The sequence below is a fragment of the Rhinolophus ferrumequinum genome, chromosome 8 (assembly GCF_004115265.2).
Source record: "Rhinolophus ferrumequinum isolate MPI-CBG mRhiFer1 chromosome 8, mRhiFer1_v1.p, whole genome shotgun sequence".
In the NCBI taxonomy this organism is placed as follows: domain Eukaryota; kingdom Metazoa; phylum Chordata; class Mammalia; order Chiroptera; family Rhinolophidae; genus Rhinolophus; species Rhinolophus ferrumequinum.
In genome coordinates this window covers 2,247,583-2,266,041 of record NC_046291.1, presented here as the reverse complement: position 1 = coordinate 2,266,041, position 18,459 = coordinate 2,247,583, and the positions used below count along the sequence as shown (strand labels likewise).

The window sequence follows — 18,459 nt, the reverse complement described above, 5'->3', positions numbered from 1 at the left end:
GAATGGTATTTGATCAAACATTTTTTGAAAATTTTTAACCAGGAAAATAAATTGACCAGGAAACTTTTCTACTTTATTCACTTAAGACAGTGACAAATAGTTCACCGTCATTCACTTTTCATGTAAAAAAAGTTTTTACTACTTTACTTCCATCAGGTACCTAATTTTCTGCTATTTGTAATGAACGATGTCTGTATTTCTTTAGTAAACTTTTTAATTGATGTAAAACCATACTTAGAAAACAGTACATGAGTCACAAGGGTATTGCTTGATGCATTTTTAAAAAGTAAACACGCCATTACTTAGGACCCAGGTCCTAAACCAGAACATTCCATCCAGCCCAGAAGCCACTTCCAGTCCTGCTGGCCCTTGGTGAGCACCACGCCACAGATTCGTTTGGCCTGGTTTTGAACTTCATGTAAATGGAATCACACAGTGTGTGCTCTTCTGACCCTGACTTCTTCCGCTCAGCCTCATGTTGAGATTCATCCGTATTGGTGACAATCACAGGTCATTCTGTTTCGTTGCCGTCCTTTGTCTGGACGTACCCTGGCTCACTTATGCATTCTCATTTGATGAACAGTGGGGCTGTTACAGATGGCACTGCTACAAACATTCCTGCACACGTCTTCCGGTGAACACTGGCGCTCATTTTTACTGGGATATGCCCAGGGATGGCCCTACGGGGTCACAGGGTACGTTCATGGTCAGCTTAGTCGATACTCTTCTTAGCTGGGTTTTTTGTGATAAGATACACAAACAGAAGATTTACCATTTTAACTATTTTTAAGTGTACAAGTTTAAGATTTACCATTTTAACTATTTTTAAGTGTACAATTCAGTGGCATGAAGTACCTTCGCAGTGTTGTGCCACCCTCACCACCATCTGTTTCCAGAACTTTTTCATCATCCCAAACAGAAGCTCAGTACCCGTTCAGTAGAATCTTCCTATCCCGCCCTCCCTGGCCCCTGTGAACCTCTATTCTACATTGTCTCTGTGAATCTGCCTGGTCTGAGTACCTCGTACAAGTGGGATCTAACACTTTGTTTTCTTGGGTGTGGTTTATTTCACCTGGCAAAACGTCTTCAAGGTCCGTCCATGTTGTAGTGTGTGTCAGAACTTCCTTCCTTTTTATGGCTGAATAATATTCCATTGTGTGGCTGGACCACTTTTGTTTAAACATTCATCTGTCTATGGACACTTAAGTTGTTTCCACCTTTCTTGGCTATCATGACTAGCATGGCTGTGGACATTCATGTACATTTATCTGTTTGAGCCCGTTTTCCATCCTTTCAGGAGTGGAATTGCTGGTCATGTGGTAACTGTGTAGCTTTCTGAAGAGCGGACAAACTGTTCTGCACAGTGAATGTACCATCTTACATTCTCATCCCAAGTGATTTCTGTATTTTTGATGCAAAACTGTATGTACATGTACTTGTTAAATATCATAATTCATATTAACTTAATTAACTATATATAATATTATATGGGTTATAAACATTATCTTAATGTATTTTAAATGTATATTAACTTTGTTTAGGTAAATATCTAATCTAAAAAGCCAAGTGGTACAATATTCAATAAAAGAAGAAAAATATATGCAGAAATGGAGTAAGATTATAGAGGACAATTAGAAGTGTGGCTAGAAAAACAGGATTCCAGCTACCGAAAATGAGTTACTTAGCGTGACGTTATCAGAACAGAATGACCATCAAATTCAGAGTTAAAGATTCTTCTTCAGAAAATGAAGAGAAACATCAGCAATTTCAGAAACTAGTGATATGAGTGTGAGCAAAAGAAAGAAGACGCCATTTGAAATACATTTTAATAATTCTCCATTGCAGCTGCTACTTTGTGATACAATAAAAACGATTTTACTATAACACAGACCTGACAAGGGACAAGGTGTAGATTTTAGAGACTCTATTTCACATGATAACCAAAGATTTTTCTAAGGCCTTTAAAAAAAAAAATGTTCTAATGGCAAGTAAAGTCATCGTGACTGGCTTATTTACTCCAAAGAACTGTCTTGATTTTTTCATGCGTACTTTTCCACAGTAATATAACAGAATCAAATTTTTGCAACTCAGAAAAATGTTTCAAAGAAGAGAAAAACTTAAGCAGAGTTTGTGATGATAAAATTTGATGTTTCCTTGTGTTGTTTTTCTAAAATGGAAGTGCTTTTTAAAAATATTCAAACTGAGAGTTACGCAAATGATCCTTTGTACAAGATGATAAAATCAGAGAAACAAAAATAGCAGAATATTTGGAGTGATTTCAGATGTAATGCTTTGAGCAAAAAATTAATTTCATCTTAGAGATTAATAAGAAATGACTGGAAGTCCATGTTTCTTGTCCAGTAAAATTCAAAACAAGTGTATAATGCTATAGCAAATCACGCGAGAGCTGAACCACTATCAAGAATAAGAGAAGCAGATACTTTTTCTAACTTTTTGATTATCCACCAAATGTAGCCCATTGTGAACAAGTGTGTCAGACTATGAGACCTGCTTACATTAAGAATGTCATAATAACAAAATAAGTTGCACTGACTTTATGGAAATTAAAGAAGAAAACTTTCTGCTCTAGTTCATGAAATTAGGTGTTGGAAAAAGGTATTGACATCAAACATGCTTGTGACCAGGGACAGAATTTTGGAGCAAATATGGCCAGTTATACCAGACTGTATAAGCCATTATTTCCCCCCAAAATGATTATGCCAAATTTGCACCTTCCTCAGCTCATGGTCTTAACATGCAAAAATGATGCGTCTGTGAAATCAAATCTGATAACTTCTTTTAGCTTTGCACAAAGGACATACAGACATATATTTTTGTGAATTCAAAAAATGAAGGAGCAGATGGCATATTCTTATGTCTGTTCTAAAACCTACATTAAAGCACATAGATACTATGGGGAGCAAGGTGAAATGCAATCAAGACACTTCACAAAGACATTCATAAATATTGAAAACCATATCAGATGACAAATACATATGCTGACATCGAAAGCATCTTGCTGTAAAAATATTACACAATTTTATGCAATCTATCTGTATGGGATGATATTCTAAACAAAGTGGAGAAGTTAAGGTTATATAATAAAAAACATGCCTGTACATAAAGCTGTGTGCTTAACAGAAGATCCATCCCTTTGCTTAGAACAAATAAAAGTAACTTTGAAAGTATGTCTGATGAATGTAAAATTTTAGCAAAAGATATGAATATACTGTCTGAATTTTAAAATAAAAGTATGGAAATTGGAAATGAATCACTGGATGAGTGTCACTTATTATGAGAAAAGTGTGTGTCAAATGGAAATTAAGGCGATTACAGGTGCCCTGATTTCACATTTGAAATGAAGATATGAAAAATGAAAGTGTCCTTAGATTTTGCTTTTTTTAAAGGAAGAACAGTTATTTTTTATGGACACATCTGATCTACACAAAGCAGCCACTTGTTTGACTCTCAAATATTCTGATTTAAGTCCTACAGAAAAAATTTCATCTGAAATAGTTTTAAGCAGCTTGCAACATCAGTAATTTGTAAAATTAAAACTGGGTAATTTGTAAAATTAAAATTAAACAGTAATTTGTAAAATTAAAATTAAAACTGATTCACAAATCTGCTGGTGCAATCTTACCTGGTTTGGATGTAGCCTTGAGAAGTCTGTTAACGCCACCGACGACAGTGGCATTCTGCAAGACATTTCATTAAGCTGCCGTTAATGAAAAATTATTTAAGGCCACCAGTTGGTCAAGAGAAATTAACATGGCAATTCTCAGCATTGAAAAGAGATAAGTAGTAGATTTTGGAAATGTTATTGATGGTTTGTTTCCAATAAAACCAGAAAAGTAAAACTGTCAACTGGTTTTTGTAAAAGTAAAATCTTTAAACCGAAAATATTTTGAGTTTTAATATACCTACTTTTCTGTTTTTCAAGGGGATTTCACCTACTTTAATGTTCTGGGAAAAGATTAACCATTAAAAAAATGTATTTTCCCTTTTGCTTCAGGACCCAGTACCTCCGGGCAGGGTTCTGAGTGGTGGTGTCTGAGTGGGCTGGGGACTCCCTGGGAAGGAGGACGAGGGAACGTCTCGAGGTGATGGGACCGCTCAGCATCTCGATAAGCGTTTGACTTACCAAGGTGTGGGCCGTGGTCAAAACTCAGCGCATGCTCACGTACAAGCAGGGCATTCACTGTAGGTTTTACATCACAAGAAAAAGACTGTGAATAGTGAACTTTAGCAATGATGTCCATGGCGCAGTACGTAGGAGCTTACGGAGGTCTGTAACGTACTCTGAATGCATCAAAAATAAAATGGATTAATGGAGGGAGGGCTGCCTAGATGAGATAAAGTGATGACTGATGTCTAGCCAGATGTGAACGGTACAATCCGTGGTGGTATACAGATGGGCAGCGTAATATTCATTCAACTTTGCTGCACGTTCGCCAATTTCCCTAATGAAGTGTTGGGACAAAGAGGTAGCTCTAGTCCTCTCCACTTGTTTTGGACGCTGGTCCTTCTGCGAGCAGCAGGGTCCAGGATGCGCTCCCAAGAGCCTGTCTCCAGGTGGTGCCACACCACCTGGAGCAGATCTGGGTACAATCCTCACTGGTGTGCCTTCCCTCAGGAGCTTGCCTGTGGGACGTCACCTCACCTTTCTGTCAACCCTCAGCCTCATTCATTGTTCTTCTCTCACAGACTTTGTTTCTTAGACATTTCAGGAAATGTCTGCTTCTCTAAAATTACATTATCTTGACAGCAGAGGCCCTGCTGCCCAGAGGTCATGTGGTACTGCTGGAAATCCAATCACAGGGCGCATGGGCTGACCCCTGGGAACTGTCCTTCTAAAGCAGGGTGCCCAGGCCTCAGAGCCCACACAGGGCCCGGTGGAGGCACCCAAAGCCCGGCTGCCCCTGTAGAACACACAGGGACATCCACACCTCTGAGACGCCAGCGACAGGGCCTGGTACAGACCGGGTCTTAAGGCAAAGCTTGAGGACTGAACACCAAGAGCTCGGTGCTGAAGGGCCTGCGGGGACTTCTGCAGGACGGACCAGCTGGCAGCCAGGCTCCTCTGAGGCGCTCCCACCAGACCCGTTGAGAGATCTGGAGTCTGGCCCACGGCCTGCCTGTGGCCAGGATATTCCCACGGGCCAGTTCATATGGGAAAGGGTGCTTCTGCCTCCTGACTGGCCAGCATCCCCAGCCGAGCCTGCGCTCCTTTAGTGCCCACTGCACCCCTCCCCTGCACTGGTCCTCAGCTATGGGGACTGGGGGTGGTCCCTTGGAACCACCAGAGTCACGACCAGGAGGGGCTGTCTGTGGGCACAGGAACGGGGAGCAGCCTGCCCTCCCCGAAGACTCACCTTGGCAAATGCTGGGCACACTCCCCTTGGTGCCACTGAAGCTCTTTCAGCATGGTGACTGTGGTGGCCCAGGTACTGCCAGGTACGCTCAGACCCTGACGGGAAAGGAGGAGGGTCACGTGCCCTGCAGAAGCTGGACTGTACCCCCTCCACGCCCACGGCTGGAGGGGGCAGGAGGCAACCCCCGGACATGGCCGCTCCCCTCGGGAGGGAGGGAGGCAGAGGAAGGCCAGAGAAAGACAGAAGGAAGGGCAGGTGCAGAGGCTGGAGGATGAGGAAAGGGGAGAGAGAAAAGAGAAAGGAGGACAAAGAGAGAGGAAGAGGAAGAGACAGAGACATGCGGTGAGGAACGGGGAAAGGTGAGAGCAAGAGAGTGAAGAAGGAAAGAGAACAAGGTGAGACAGAGACGTTCTCACTGAGACCACGCCTGCGACAGGGCTTCGCTCAGCGTTTCACGGAGTCCTCAACGCAGGTAGGTGCCCTTACAGAGCCCATTTTACAGATGGAAGGACAAAGGCGGAGCAGATAAAGAAGGAGGGAGAGAAGAAGGGGACAGGAGAGGGAAACAAAGAGAGAAAGAACAGAAGAGGCAGGAACAGAGAAGAGGCAGAAATTGCCTAGTCAAGGACAAAGAGGCAAAAACAAGCAAAGCTCACCCACCCCCACGTGGCCTAAGGAGACGTGGGAAACCACAGAACACGGCAGCAGGACCACGCCCAGAGCACTGGGAGGTGGACACTTTCAGAACTTTAAGGACTAAATGACCCCAATGCCATTTACACTGCTCTGGAGCCCGGGGAACAGAAGAAAGTCTCCCAATCTTTTCACAAAGGCAGCAAAACCCAGACACCCAAACCAGACAGCACACAAAGAAAAAAAACTAGAGAACCATCTCCCTTAGGAATTTTGATGCAAAAGTCCTACATGACATTCTGGAAACGGCAAAACTATGGAGACAGGAAAGAGATCAGTGGTTGCCAGGAGTTGTGGCAGGGAGGGCACAGAGGGTTCTCAGGGCAGTGGAAGCACTCTGTGTGATGCTGCCATGGTAGATAAATCACAAATTTGTCCAAATCTTAGAATGTACAACACCAAGAGTGAACCCCAACATGAACTGTGGATTTTGGGTGATGGCGACCCGTCCATGTAGGTTCATCGATGGAAACAGCTGCCCCACTCCGGTGGGGATGTCGGTAATGGGGGAGGCTGTGCGGGAGTGGGGCGGGGGTGATACGGGAACTCTCCATACCTCCCACTCCATTTTTCTGGGAACCTAAAACTTCTCTAAAAAATAAAAGTCTCGGGCGGCCCGGTGGCTCAGGCGGTTGGAGCTCCGGGCTCCTAACTCCGAAGGCTGCCGGTTCCATTCCCACATGGGCCAGTGGGCTCTCAACCACAAGGTTGCTGGTTTGACTCCTCGAGTCCCACAAGGGATGGTGGGCTCTACCCCCTGCAACTAAGATTGAACACCACACCTTGTGCTGAGCTGCTGCTGAGCTCCCAGATGGCTCAGTAGGTTGGAGCACGTCTTCCCAACCACAAGGTTGCCAGTTCGACTCCTGCAAAGGATGGTGGGCTGCGCCCCCTGCAACTAACAACGGCAACTGGACCTGGAGCTGAGCTGTACCCTGCACAACTAAGACTGAAAGGACAACTTGACTTGGAAAAAGACCTGGAAGTACACACTGTTCCCCAATAAAGTCCTGTTCCCCTTCCCCAATTAAAAAAACAAATAAATAAAAAATAAATAAGAGTCTCTTTAAAAAAATCCTGCACCAAATTATATACACAACAAATTCAGCAGGATCTTGACCCCACCATGACCATTGGGGTTCATTACAAAAATACCAGCATGGCTCAAAATACCTCATATTGATAGGTCAAAAGGGCCAAAAACACAGAAAAGGAATAAAACCACATGACAATCACAAAAGATGCCGAAAGGCACCCCAAAATTCAATATCCTTGCCTTTAGGAAAAAAGTTTGAATTGTGGTAAATCGGTAAAAAAGGAAAGCCTGCTACTGACGAGCTGAAACCTGCCACCCTCATCCTGAAGGTGGAAGTGTACAGGGAGACGGTGTTTTAGGGCAGCAATCTGACAATCTTGACAAATTTTTCAGACACACCTTTTCCCCAGCTATTTTAATTCTCGAAACTTTTGAAGCATATTGCAAAGTACACCGGGTGTTCGCTGAGTATTGATCTTAGTTAAACCTTGGAAACCCTTTCTACATCCTCAGTGAGGGCCACCCCGTGGGGGCAAAGTGCATGAGGAGGGTCTGCGTGTGCCGACAGAAAAGTGTGCTACGTAGGCCCCACGAGGGAGGCCTTTTCCCTCCTTGCCGGTGTGTTCCCAGCACCTAGGATCCTACTTGACACACAGTAGGTGCACAGTCTACACTGCTGAGTAAACAATCCACTCATTGGGTTAAAAAGCCACAGAATGGTGCATACAAAATGGTCCCCCTTGCATAAAAAAAAAAAAAAGACATTTATCCTAGATATATGTGCTAGCAAATGCACAGAAAGCATCAAAAAGGACATTGAAGAAATTGTTCATCTTGGAGACTCCTGAAGAGAGAAAGACGAAGGAGTAAGAAGAGGGGAGAGTTGGGGGACTTCCCACTGCCGGCCTCTGTAACTCCGGGCTCTTCCAGGGAGTGTGTGCTGCTTTTATAACAAAAATCTAGTGTAAGAAAAGGTAACTTAACCTAGTACGCAAGCCTGTTTCCTCATCTGCGAAATGAAGACTAGTAGTACCCACCTCGAGGACTACTGTGACATTTAGGGGACAGATAAGGACCACTGCACAGAGCACTTTACATACAGCCCCTGGCGCCTACTAAACGCCAAGGAATGTATGCTACTGCTGTTATTATTGAAAGAAATTCAGAAAAATCAGGGAATATTCCTTAAAAGACTACAGGGACCTTGAACAGGCCCCACAGGTCCCACCTGCAGGCCTCTGCACCTGTTGTTTCCTCTTCCTGGAATATTCCTTCCCAGGACAGCTGCTTGCTTGTTCATCACTCAGCGATCTACTCACAAAGAACCTCCCAGACAGGTCGTCTCTGATCAGCTTTCCTAAACCTGCACCTGCTCCCACACCATCACTCCCTGCCCCCTTGGCCTGATTTCTCTTCTTAGCACCTAAACACCACCTGGCACATCCTATGTTTATTGTTTGTTTCCCTCATTACAGTATAAGCTTGAGAGGGAACTTTATCTTCAGCAGCTAGAATAATGCCCGACAAAGAGTAGGCATCCAGTGAATACTGTGGAATAAATGAATGAACATTGTGTGAAATACACCATCAGGGGAACGGAAGAGAGACACCTTGGAAACGGCATAAAGCCAGGGATGAGCAGGAAAGGCTTCCCACAGAAGGTGACACCTGAGCAGACGGGGGGGGGGGGGGGGGGGGGGGGGTCAGCGGTGGGAGTGGTGCTTCCTGAAGAGGCAGCAGCCAAACACCTGGCAAGGGGCTGGGACAGGAGAGGGGCTTCAAGGCGAAGCGATGAAGTTCGGAGTTGACCCATGGGAGTTGGGGGCCTGCTACACTTGCTACACTTGCAAATCTGCAGTGTTGGGTTCTGAAGGGCTGAAGTGCAGGAGGGGAGATTCGATGCCCTGGAAGTTTTCTTAATGACTACTGCCATTCTCCAGGTGAGAGAAGACCCTGAACTAAGAATGCACAGCAGAGACACAGCAGGGACGGAGGGAAAGGGACCAGGCATAAGACGCAATCTCATTCACTCAACCTATGAAGAGGCAGAGTGGCAGCTCCTGGACGCTGCTTGCATGGTGGGGCTGAAAGATGAGGAGGTGTGTCCTTGTGGGTCAGGGACCTGCCCTGGGTGCTTGAGGATGGCCTGGAGCTCTCAGGGAGCCAGAGCATGAAAGGAGGTGCAGGTTTTGTACGAAAGCAGGTTTGCACTTGCTGAGTTTGAAGAACCTGTAATCTATCCGAGAGGTGAGAACTAGGGGCAATTGGAGAAACTACAGCTCGAGAGCATGGGGCTGCATGTCGTTTTTGGAGTCAGTGGTACAGCAGGAAGAAGCCATGGAGATCGGACTATAGTCTGGAGGACCAGCCAAGCAAAGAAATATTTGCTTGGGGCACAGCAATATTTAAGGGGCGTCCTAAGAAGGGCCAGTTTAGAATCTGAGAAGGAATGGTTGAAGAGGAAGCAAGAAAACTAGACGGAGAAGTGTTCTAAGAAGCAGGAGGTAACTGATGGTGTAAATGGTGCAACAACCAGGAAAAGTGAAAACTGGAATCATCTGGGCAATTCGGACTTCACTGGAGACAACCAGAAGTTTTCAGTAGAATGACAGAAGACAGGGCCATACTGAAATTCTGGGAGGAGCAAGCAGGTGAGGAAATGAGGAAAAAGCATGAAGACTATTTCAAGGAACTTGCCTGTGAAGGAAACACTTGGACAGTAACTAGGAGACCTCAATGAGGTCTAAGCAAGTTTTCTGGGGTAGAGTGGACAAGACAGAGGTGACAAGACCATGGTGACTCAGATGTCTAAAAGTAGATGCGACATTTTCCAATGAGGTGGGCCAGCATCTGGAGGGGAGAGGAAGGCAATACCCTAAGCCCCACCCACTGACAGTGGATGGACAGCATGGCGACAATTGGGGGCAGGAGAGGGATAGCCGAGTGCCCCATCTTCAAGGGAGGGCAATTTTTTTTTTTTTTTTTTTTTTTTTTTTTTTACACACGAGGCTGGAAGAGCCAAAAGCCTGGGCCTTCCAGTAAGAGCAAATTTATAATCCTTACCACCTTACCACTCCTCCTTCCAGATCCATTTAAACCCAAAGACTGACGTCACGAATCTCATAGGCTCTGGTCTTCCTGACTACACGCTACCCAGCAATGCTTTTGTCTACCTCTGGGCAGTCTGCGGTGGCCTGTGGCTCTCCAGCTCATCTTAAGATAATGCAAGTTCCACGACGGCAGGGGTCTGATCAGTCTCGTCTCTGTGTCCCCAGCACGTAACACGTCCTCATCGCACCTGCAGGATGAATGCTGAGCAAAGCCTTGGCTTGGGCTCTGGCGTGGTCCAGAAGCTCGGAATGGCTTGCGTTGCCTCCTCGAGAAACCTGCTTCCATCCACAGCCTGAAATGACTCCTTCCTTCCTCGACATCTCTGGCTTTGGATGCACTTTCGAACCATCTGGGAGCTTTTAATACTCCCGACTTGCAGGCTGCCTATGACCCACGCTCGGTGGTACGGGTCTCCAGCCGTGGGCCAGTCCCAGCGGCCCTGGGCAGGAACCAGCGCAGACGACTGCCCGGCCGGCCAGGAGCCCTCTAGCTTCGCCTCCCCTCGCGTAAAATGGGCGGCTCGAGCTATGGAGGGCCCGAACTGCTGGGCGCCGACGCCTACGTCGCTTCCTTGCCTGATCCTGGGGATGCTGGCGAGACCGCGGGCCAGCCTGGGCGGGGCGCAGAGCCGCCCTTGAACTTCACAGGCATAATAGGGAAGGGGGCTTGGAGCTCAGGGCGGCGGAGGGAGGGGCCTCCGGGCCGGGGAGGCCTCTGGGAGTCGCAGTCCCAGCTCTGCCTGCAGTGGCCCCGGGGAAAGGGAAGTCGAAGGATGGAAACTATATCTCCCAGGAAGCCCAGTGGCTCGCCTCGGGCGGCGTGGAGACGGAGCGGGGGCGTGGCCCAGCGCCTCCGTCGCTGGGCACCATCCGAAAGCCTCCGAGCCTCTCCGAACGTCTCCAGCGCCTCCAGCGCCTCCGAGCGCTGCGCGCTGCTCGAACTCAGCCCACCGGCGCCTGCAGCTCTGCACCCCCAGTCCCTCCGACAGCCGCAATGCTTCGGGCGGTCCAGGAACGGCTCACCGGCCGGCGCTCGGCGCTGAGCGAGACTGGCCGGATACCCGCTGTCAGGTCGCTAAGCAAAGGTCCGAACCTTGAGCAGAGCTGCGGGAGGGAGGGGGCCTGGAGATGGCCGGGAGGTCAGGCGCTCCGCGTGGAAGTGCGGAGGCGAATTAGGTCTGCTGCCCGAATCCAAGTAAAAGATGGACTCGGGTGGTGGGAAAGGTGACAAAATGGAGGGAGGATTTAGAAATAGTTTAATGAACTTGATTGAGTAGGAGTAGGATGACAGGAAAATAAAGAAATCGAGGGTAACTTCTAGATTCTTCGCCTAATTAACGGGGTGCCGTGAAGTGGCAAGGACTGGGGCAGTGACAATGCGTTTGGAGGCACACAACCAGGTGTCAATACTAAATGGTCACACCGAGCTCCAGGCCTGGGCACTGCCAACCCAAAGTGAGAACAAGCTGCTTTGGAGTCCTGGAGCAGATGGGGAGCTTGGGCTCCCTGGGGCAGTCACTGCTGGCAATGGACCATATGCCAGCTGCAGCCCTGACCCCGCCCAAGAGGGCAGTCCTCCCTAAACCCCAACGACCCATCCTGTCACCCTTCTTCCAAGGTTTCTGACCTCTTGGGCCCGTTTGACCTCCAGTCCAAGCAGCCTGCAGCCACGGGCACCTTCACTTCAAGACATGAAATGGGTGGGTCTCCATAACCCTGAAGTCACTGGGTGTGGTGGAAGCTCCTTCAGTCAAGAAAAGTGATAACCTAACACAAGTAGACGGACATCATGCTCATGGATCCCAATGCAGGTCTTTGAAAGAAACTTCCAAACCACGTGGCTAGCAGTCAGGCATCAGTTTGTTCCTAGGAACTCATGAACCAGAGAGTGGTCCGGGGGCAGGCTGTTTCCCTATTTCCCTATTGCTTGGTTACTCTGGGACAAGCCCTGTGCCAGTGGTATCCATCTCGTCTGCACACAATCCTGGGGAGAGCAGGCCAGGCCTGCAGGGGAAACCCACCTGGAACTGCCCAGCGACAGGGAGTGGGGAGCACTGTCCACTGAGACGTGTCCCAGCTCCACCGCCTTCACTCTACTCACTTTGCTGACAAAGGGTGAGAGCTTTCAAAAACATCCCCAGCATTAGACACAGGAAGAACGTGCTTCCTTTCCTATTTTCACAGTTGACAAATTAATGACACCACACCATTCAGTAATACTCCAGAAGGGAAACTAACTCTCCCAAATCCTTTATTTAATAGAATTGGAACATTCGATGGCAACCTAATACATACACAAACTCAAGTGTGCTAAATGCAAGACATACAAAAAGCCGCACTTCTCTCCAGCAGCTATGGGCAATGCTGCACTTGCCTCCCATGTCCTGGCTGAAGTGGCAAGTGCAAGCTTCTGCTCAGGCCACCGCTGCCAGGGCCTGAGGTCTCCCTCTGCCCAGACACCAGTGCCCAGCATGGAGGAGAGGCTCAGCACCATTCCGGTCACCTCTGTCCCCTAACAGGGACAGTGCCTGAGAAGGCTGGGACAGGAGAACCCATGGGGGCCCTGGTAGCTCTGCAGGATTCTTCCTCCTGCCTGTAGTCCACTCTCCACCCACCCGGGACTGTGGGGTCCATAAAAGTTACTCCCTTAAGAAATAGGGCTAGGGGCCTGACTAGTTGGGTGATCCAGGACTGCCCTACAAGCCGTCCACTGGAGGAACAAGGCAGGCAGACCTGGGAGACATCCAGTATCCTGCCCCACGACATCTGGACCCCAGGGAGGAGGGACCAGAGAGCGGGCTGGCGTTGGTCACCAAGGCCTCCAGACACTTTGGGCTATGCGGGCAGCGGTCAGGCTGCTCAGGGCCGCTGGCACTAAGTCTGGTCCCTCAGCAGGTGGGCGGCTCAGTTCAGCCTCGGTGGCCTCCTCCAGGTCGGAGCACAGGTCGTCCCCGTGGCCCAGAGGACTGGGCAACGGGGACCCTAGGGCACCCCCTGTGAGCCAGCCACTTCGTCTGGGGGCTCCGGGGGGCCCGGCCAGGGTGTCCCCCAGCAGATCCCGGAAGCTGCTGCCCTCGCGCAGCGGCATGGACTCCAGCAAGTGATTCAGGAGCTCGGCGGCGACGGTGGCATCGATGGCCTGGCATGTGGACACAAACGTGTGCACCTCATGCATGCACTGGATGTAACCGGCGGCGAAGCGCTCGCTCGCTTCCACCTGCAGCTGCTCGCGTCCTGCGCCCGGGGATGGGAGGGAGAGAACCGCACCCGGCCCTGTGAGCCCGGACTGCTGTGTCCTGGCCCGCGGGGACGCGGCTTACCCAGAAGACGGAGGGGAGCGCGCTACTCCGGGGAGAGCTCTGGTGGTGAACAGCACCCGGGCGCCCGGAGGGGATGTCCTAACTCTCGGGCAGGGGCGGGGTGGGAAAACGCGTCCCGCGCCCCCGCCCGCTCGCCTGCCCTCCACTCACCGCGAGCTCGGCCCCGCAGCGCGCCCTGCACTCGCCGCACCGTCAGTTCCAGCACCTCGGCGTTCTCCAGTTTGGCCTGCACCTGCACCGGCGGGGGCGCCAGGGAGGGATGCACGGTGAGGCCCGGTAGAGCCGCGACCACCCCCACCCGCTCGGCAGCTCCTGGGCACCCGCCCGCCTGCCTCACCTCGGGGCCCGCCAGCAGCAGCCGCAGCTCCTGCAGGCTCTCGTTGATCCGCGCGCGCCGCTTCTTCTCCACTAGGGGCTTCCGGGCCTGCGGGAAGCGGGCGACTGAGCCCCAGCGCCGCGCGGCCCCCCGCACGCCCGCCCGCAGCCCCGGCCTGCACCTTGCGGTCCCCCCGCGCCTCCCAGCAGTCCTCATCCTCCCGGCCCGCACGGTCCCGGCCAGACGCGAGGGGCGGAGCCATGAGCCGCACCGCCTGGAGCGCCGCGAGCGCGCTAAGCGCCCGCGCCCCTAGCAGCGCCGCCGCCCTGCCAGCCACCGCCCTCACTCTGTCGCGTCTTCCGCTCCTTGCGGCCCCGCCCCTTTTATAGTGCCTTATTTGCATCTCAATGCGCCGATTGGCCGCGCAGGCCTGGAGCTACTGGCGGGGAGGCGCGCTGCAGCCAACAGGAGCGGCGCGCTTTGTCCAGTCCCGCCGCCGGGGTCCTCCGGCAGCTGGAGGGGCGTGGCCGACGGGCGTGGCTCCCGGCTTGGCCTCCGCGCGACCCCCGCGGGGAAGGCACCCGAGGGGGCGGTGAGCCGGGGGAGCTGCGGCTCGGGGTGCGTTTGTTTCCCTCCATTCCCTGAACAAGGCCCCCAGGTCAGCTGTGCGTGTGAGCAGGAGCTCATCCATTACTTCCTTCATCTAGTCATTCACTCATTCACACTTGGCTTCGTTCTTCGAAGGTGCCTCGCGAGAGGAGCACCGTGTGCCGGCGTGCTGGGTTCTGGGGGGTGGGGGGGCAGAGGCAGTCGAATCCGCTGTCTCCAGACCTGGGGGACTACGAGTCTGGACTGGGGTGGCTGCAGAGCCCTGCGGAAGTGAGGACTCATGGGGCAACGGGTGTGGGAGCAGGCCCATGGCCCCCTTGCGTTTCTTGCGAATTTCTGTGTCTGGATACCGGCCGCCCTCCGCCTGCACGGGGGTGCTAGTGGGGCAGGGTTCGCGGGCTCGCTGGCACCGTTGCTCCTGCAGGCTCTCCTCTGGTCATTCCCTGACTCCCGCCCGTCTTTCCTTCGTCCCCTGCCGTCGGTTCTTTCCTGTGGTCATCATCCCCGTCACCCCCGGAGTCCCCCATCTCCCCCTAATACCCTTCGCTCCTTCGGTCCCCCCTTTCCCCCCTCTGCCCGATGCAACCCTTCGGGGTCGCCTTCCCCGCCCCCCGACCCCGCCTTTCCCTGGTTCCCCGCTACCGCCCACCCTTCTTTGGTCCTCACCCCAGTTGGTTCGCCCCGGCCCCCCTTCCCCCAGTCCCCCCGCCGGGTCCCCCTTCGGTACCCTTTCCCCCCGCCCAGCCCTCCACCCGCCAGGCTCGCGGAGGCCGCCGTCTGGACCTCGTAACTTGATGCCCGTGACAGTTGGCAGCTGCAGCCGCTTCGGCGGAGAAAAGCGGCGGCCCCGCCAAGAGCGACAGGTGTTGGCCGCGCCTTTGTCTCTGCTGGCTTTGTCCCGCGGGCGGGCGGCGGGCGCGCCTGTGTCCGCCAGACGACCGCCACCCCCACCGCGGGCTGCCCATCTGCCGGCCCGGCATCCCGGCGGGTGGGGTGCGTGAGTGATGGGGCCGCGCCCTTGGGCAGCGCCCTGGGGACCGAGGCCTGGCCCCTTCTCCACCGGCCTACTACATCCGTGCCTCCAGGCAGAGCCGCAATGCCAAGATGCCTCTGACCTTGGTCTTCCGCTTGGAACACTCTCCAACCCCCCTTTACCCACCATGGCTATTTCCTCACTGTTCAGGTCTCAGCTTCCTTATTCATCTACCTGGTGGGAGAGCACCTGCACCTTTCCTAGACCCCCCACTCACCCAGGATTAGGATAGTCAGGGTCTGGTCTGCACCCCCCAGGCTATGAGCATCCCTGGTCAAGAGACAGTCTGATCTAGGACCCCCTATCTGCCTGGTCTCACAGATACAGTGGGTGGGTAGGGCAGGTCAGAGGGTGTCCCAAGCCTGTGTGGCAGGTAGCAGGGAAGGAGACATCCAGGGACTGCAGTATGGTGCAGTTGGTAGGACTAGGCCACAGATGTTATCACCCACCCCCAGCCACTGGAAGATGGACCTGGCGGCCCTCCAGTGGCTATTTCCCTTTGGGCTCCCCACCAGAGGGATCTCCACAGGCAGGACAAGTTTAGGGAGAGGTTTGAAGGTCCCCAAAGTCACCTCACTGACCTGTGTAACTACCTGGGAGCCCTTCCTGCTGATTCTCACCTGCCTCTCTGCTGCCTGCTGCTTGGTTGCTTCTCTGTGAGGAGCCCCCTGAAACTCCCTCAGCTGGGTGTTGAACCCACTGCTTTCCTTCAATCGCCCCTGTTGTTCTCAAGCTCCCCCACAAGCCAGAAAACTCAGCTCTCTTCCTCCTCCGCTCCTGGGTGGCTCAGACCCACTGTCTGTTCTCCCTGCTCCTCCCGGTGGGATTGACAGTGCAGGCAGTTGAGTGACGGACCCCAAGCTGGCCTGGAACTTTATTCTTCTTTGCTGTTTAGACATCGCCTCAGGGAAGGAGGCACCTCCCCACCCCCAACACACAAGTAACTACAGTTAAGTTTCTACTACTTTGAGAAATCGAGGTATGGAAAAATACTCAGTGATCTCTCATACTCTGATTCATACCCCTCATTGCCTGTTATATTGTGTGAAGGAGGCCAAACAGGTATTATAGAATGCTCTCTATGAAAGGCAGTTCACTGGGACAGGATGGTCAGGTCCCCTGGAGCAGGTGGGGAGCTTGGGGAAAAGATGACTAGAAAACAAAATTGCTAGAACACCTGATTGGATGGGGTCCTGAATGTGACGCATGGAGGAAGACATGATAAAGGCAAATGGTGCAACAAAAAACCTGAAAGGCAGCTTGGAACTTAGGAAAAACAACAAGCTGCCCAAGAAGAGAAATGTAATCTTAGCACCTTATTTAGCTCAGTAGCCAATTCTTTCACAATCACAGCACTGTTCATAGGTTTCCACATTTAGAATCATCTAGAGAGAAAGCAAAGAAGGCTTAATTACGGTTACGGGACATGGTATGAGGTTGACTGTAGAACGCAAAGGACAGGTGCCAGTTGTCAGGAGAAGGGAGGAGATGAAGGGAGGGCCAGGAACCTCCCACACCTGTCCTACGTGGGGCAGGGGGATTGAGGAGGGCTGTCTACATTGAGGGAAAGAGAACTGAAGTGCTGGCTTCTGTCCCAGTGTGAGCAAGTGCCCTTGGGGAAAAAAGCAGGATAGAGTGGGGTATGTGTCTTGATTGGGTGTTGCCTGAGGTCCCACCTTTGAAATCAGCCTCAGTTTCCCTTAGTGGGCCCACTGGCTGACTGGCTGGCTTGGCCTTTTCCTCCCAGAAGCCTGGCTGCTCCATGTTGGGGCCACCAAGCTCTCACTCCCTCCTTCACGTGGCCTCCCCGAGCAGACCCACTTCCTGCCATTTGTCCCTTGGAGCCATCCCACCTTCAAAGGTTGCCTGAGCATAGAACTTCCTGAGCATTTGGGCCCTTTGATCCCCTCAGATCCAGGAAGAGAGGAGAGCAGAGCCTGGGCAGGGCTCTGGTGGCTACAGGGGGACCAGATAGCGGCAGGGGTGGCAGGCTGTAAATCTCTAGGGAACAAAGACAGTGGGCAGCCTGTGGGTGTGTAGGCGCCTGTGGGTCAGCCCAGGAGGCTCTAAAAAGCTCCTGTAAATAAGGGGGGTGGGATGTGCCTCTGGGCTTCTGTGGTAAGTGCGATTAAGAATCCCCACGGGCACTCAGAAGTCCAGGGCAACAGAGCCACATCTGGCCACTTAGGGCCAGCTTGCAGAGGTCTCTGCCCACTGGGAGACGCTGCCTTTTGTCCCCACTCCCCCATCATCACTTGGTGTTAGGCAGCCAGGCCAGGAGGGAGAGTCAAGCCGTCCCTCCTGTTTAGGGAGCTTCTCGAAGGTGGGGCACAGGGTCCAGTGTCCATTCATCTCCCCGCTCTGACCCCCACGGTCTTCCACGGTTTTGACCAGGCCCCACATGGCTTCATCACTGTGGAAGGAAGCACTGGACGGCTGGGGTGGGGCGAGACCGCGCTGTGCTGCCTGTACCATCTCTGACAGATATATGAGGTCTTCGTGGCCCTGCTGTCTCTGCTTTCAGGCCATGGCCAGCACGTAAGCAGCCAGCCCAGGAGGAACAGACAACCATGGGCGGGGCACTAAGGGACAGGAGGTGACTGAGGTCACCACAGCGGTGAAAAGGAGCTCCAGGGGCGGAGCCAAATACCCTCACCCCACCCCATGTGTAAGTGAAAACAAGTGGGAGAACTGGATTACAAGACTATATTTATATCCCAGAAAGTTCACTGGGCTAGAGCTGCGGCAGCTCCAGCCCCAGCTCATAGGTCCAAAGTACGTCAGAGAGACACACTCAGGCAGGAAGGGACCAGCGAGAAGCGTGCTGTGCGAGGGAAGAGATGAGAGACCTTTGTGATAGAAAGTCCCTAAAGCAGAATTTCCAGTTTTTTGTTTTTAAAAAATCTTTTGATAATCTTTGACTTCTATTCCAGTTTTCTTCTGTGTTACATTGAAAATACATACAAA

The 18,459-nt window shown here is 51.8% G+C and overlaps 2 protein-coding genes across 4 annotated transcripts; both read right to left on the bottom strand.

Moving 5' to 3' along the window:
• Positions 1–174: 174 nt before the first annotated feature.
• LOC117025922 (uncharacterized) lies at positions 175–12,708 on the bottom strand. Its single transcript, XM_033112272.1, has 6 exons — positions 12,542–12,708; positions 11,025–11,263; positions 10,403–10,887; positions 5,376–5,470; positions 3,644–3,698; positions 175–680 (listed from the first exon to the last, which is right to left on the bottom strand). The coding sequence occupies exons 1-6, from the start codon at positions 12,706–12,708 to the stop codon at positions 555–557; spliced, it is 1,167 nt and encodes a 388-aa protein (XP_032968163.1). The 3' UTR covers positions 175–554.
• On the bottom strand, positions 12,429–14,197 carry HES6 (hes family bHLH transcription factor 6). Of its 3 annotated transcripts, none has more exons than XM_033111433.1 (4): positions 14,032–14,197; positions 13,872–13,958; positions 13,685–13,766; positions 12,429–13,448 (listed from the first exon to the last, which is right to left on the bottom strand). In XM_033111433.1, exons 1-4 carry the CDS (start codon positions 14,110–14,112, stop codon positions 13,024–13,026), a joined length of 675 nt encoding a protein of 224 aa, XP_032967324.1. In that variant the 5' UTR covers positions 14,113–14,197; the 3' UTR covers positions 12,429–13,023. The 3 variants fall into 3 exon arrangements, with proteins under 3 accessions (XP_032967324.1, XP_032967323.1, XP_032967325.1); XM_033111434.1 differs by having other exon boundaries at positions 13,320–13,448; positions 13,725–13,766; XM_033111432.1 differs by having other exon boundaries at positions 13,872–14,197.
• Between the last annotated feature and the right edge of the window lie 4,262 nt (positions 14,198–18,459).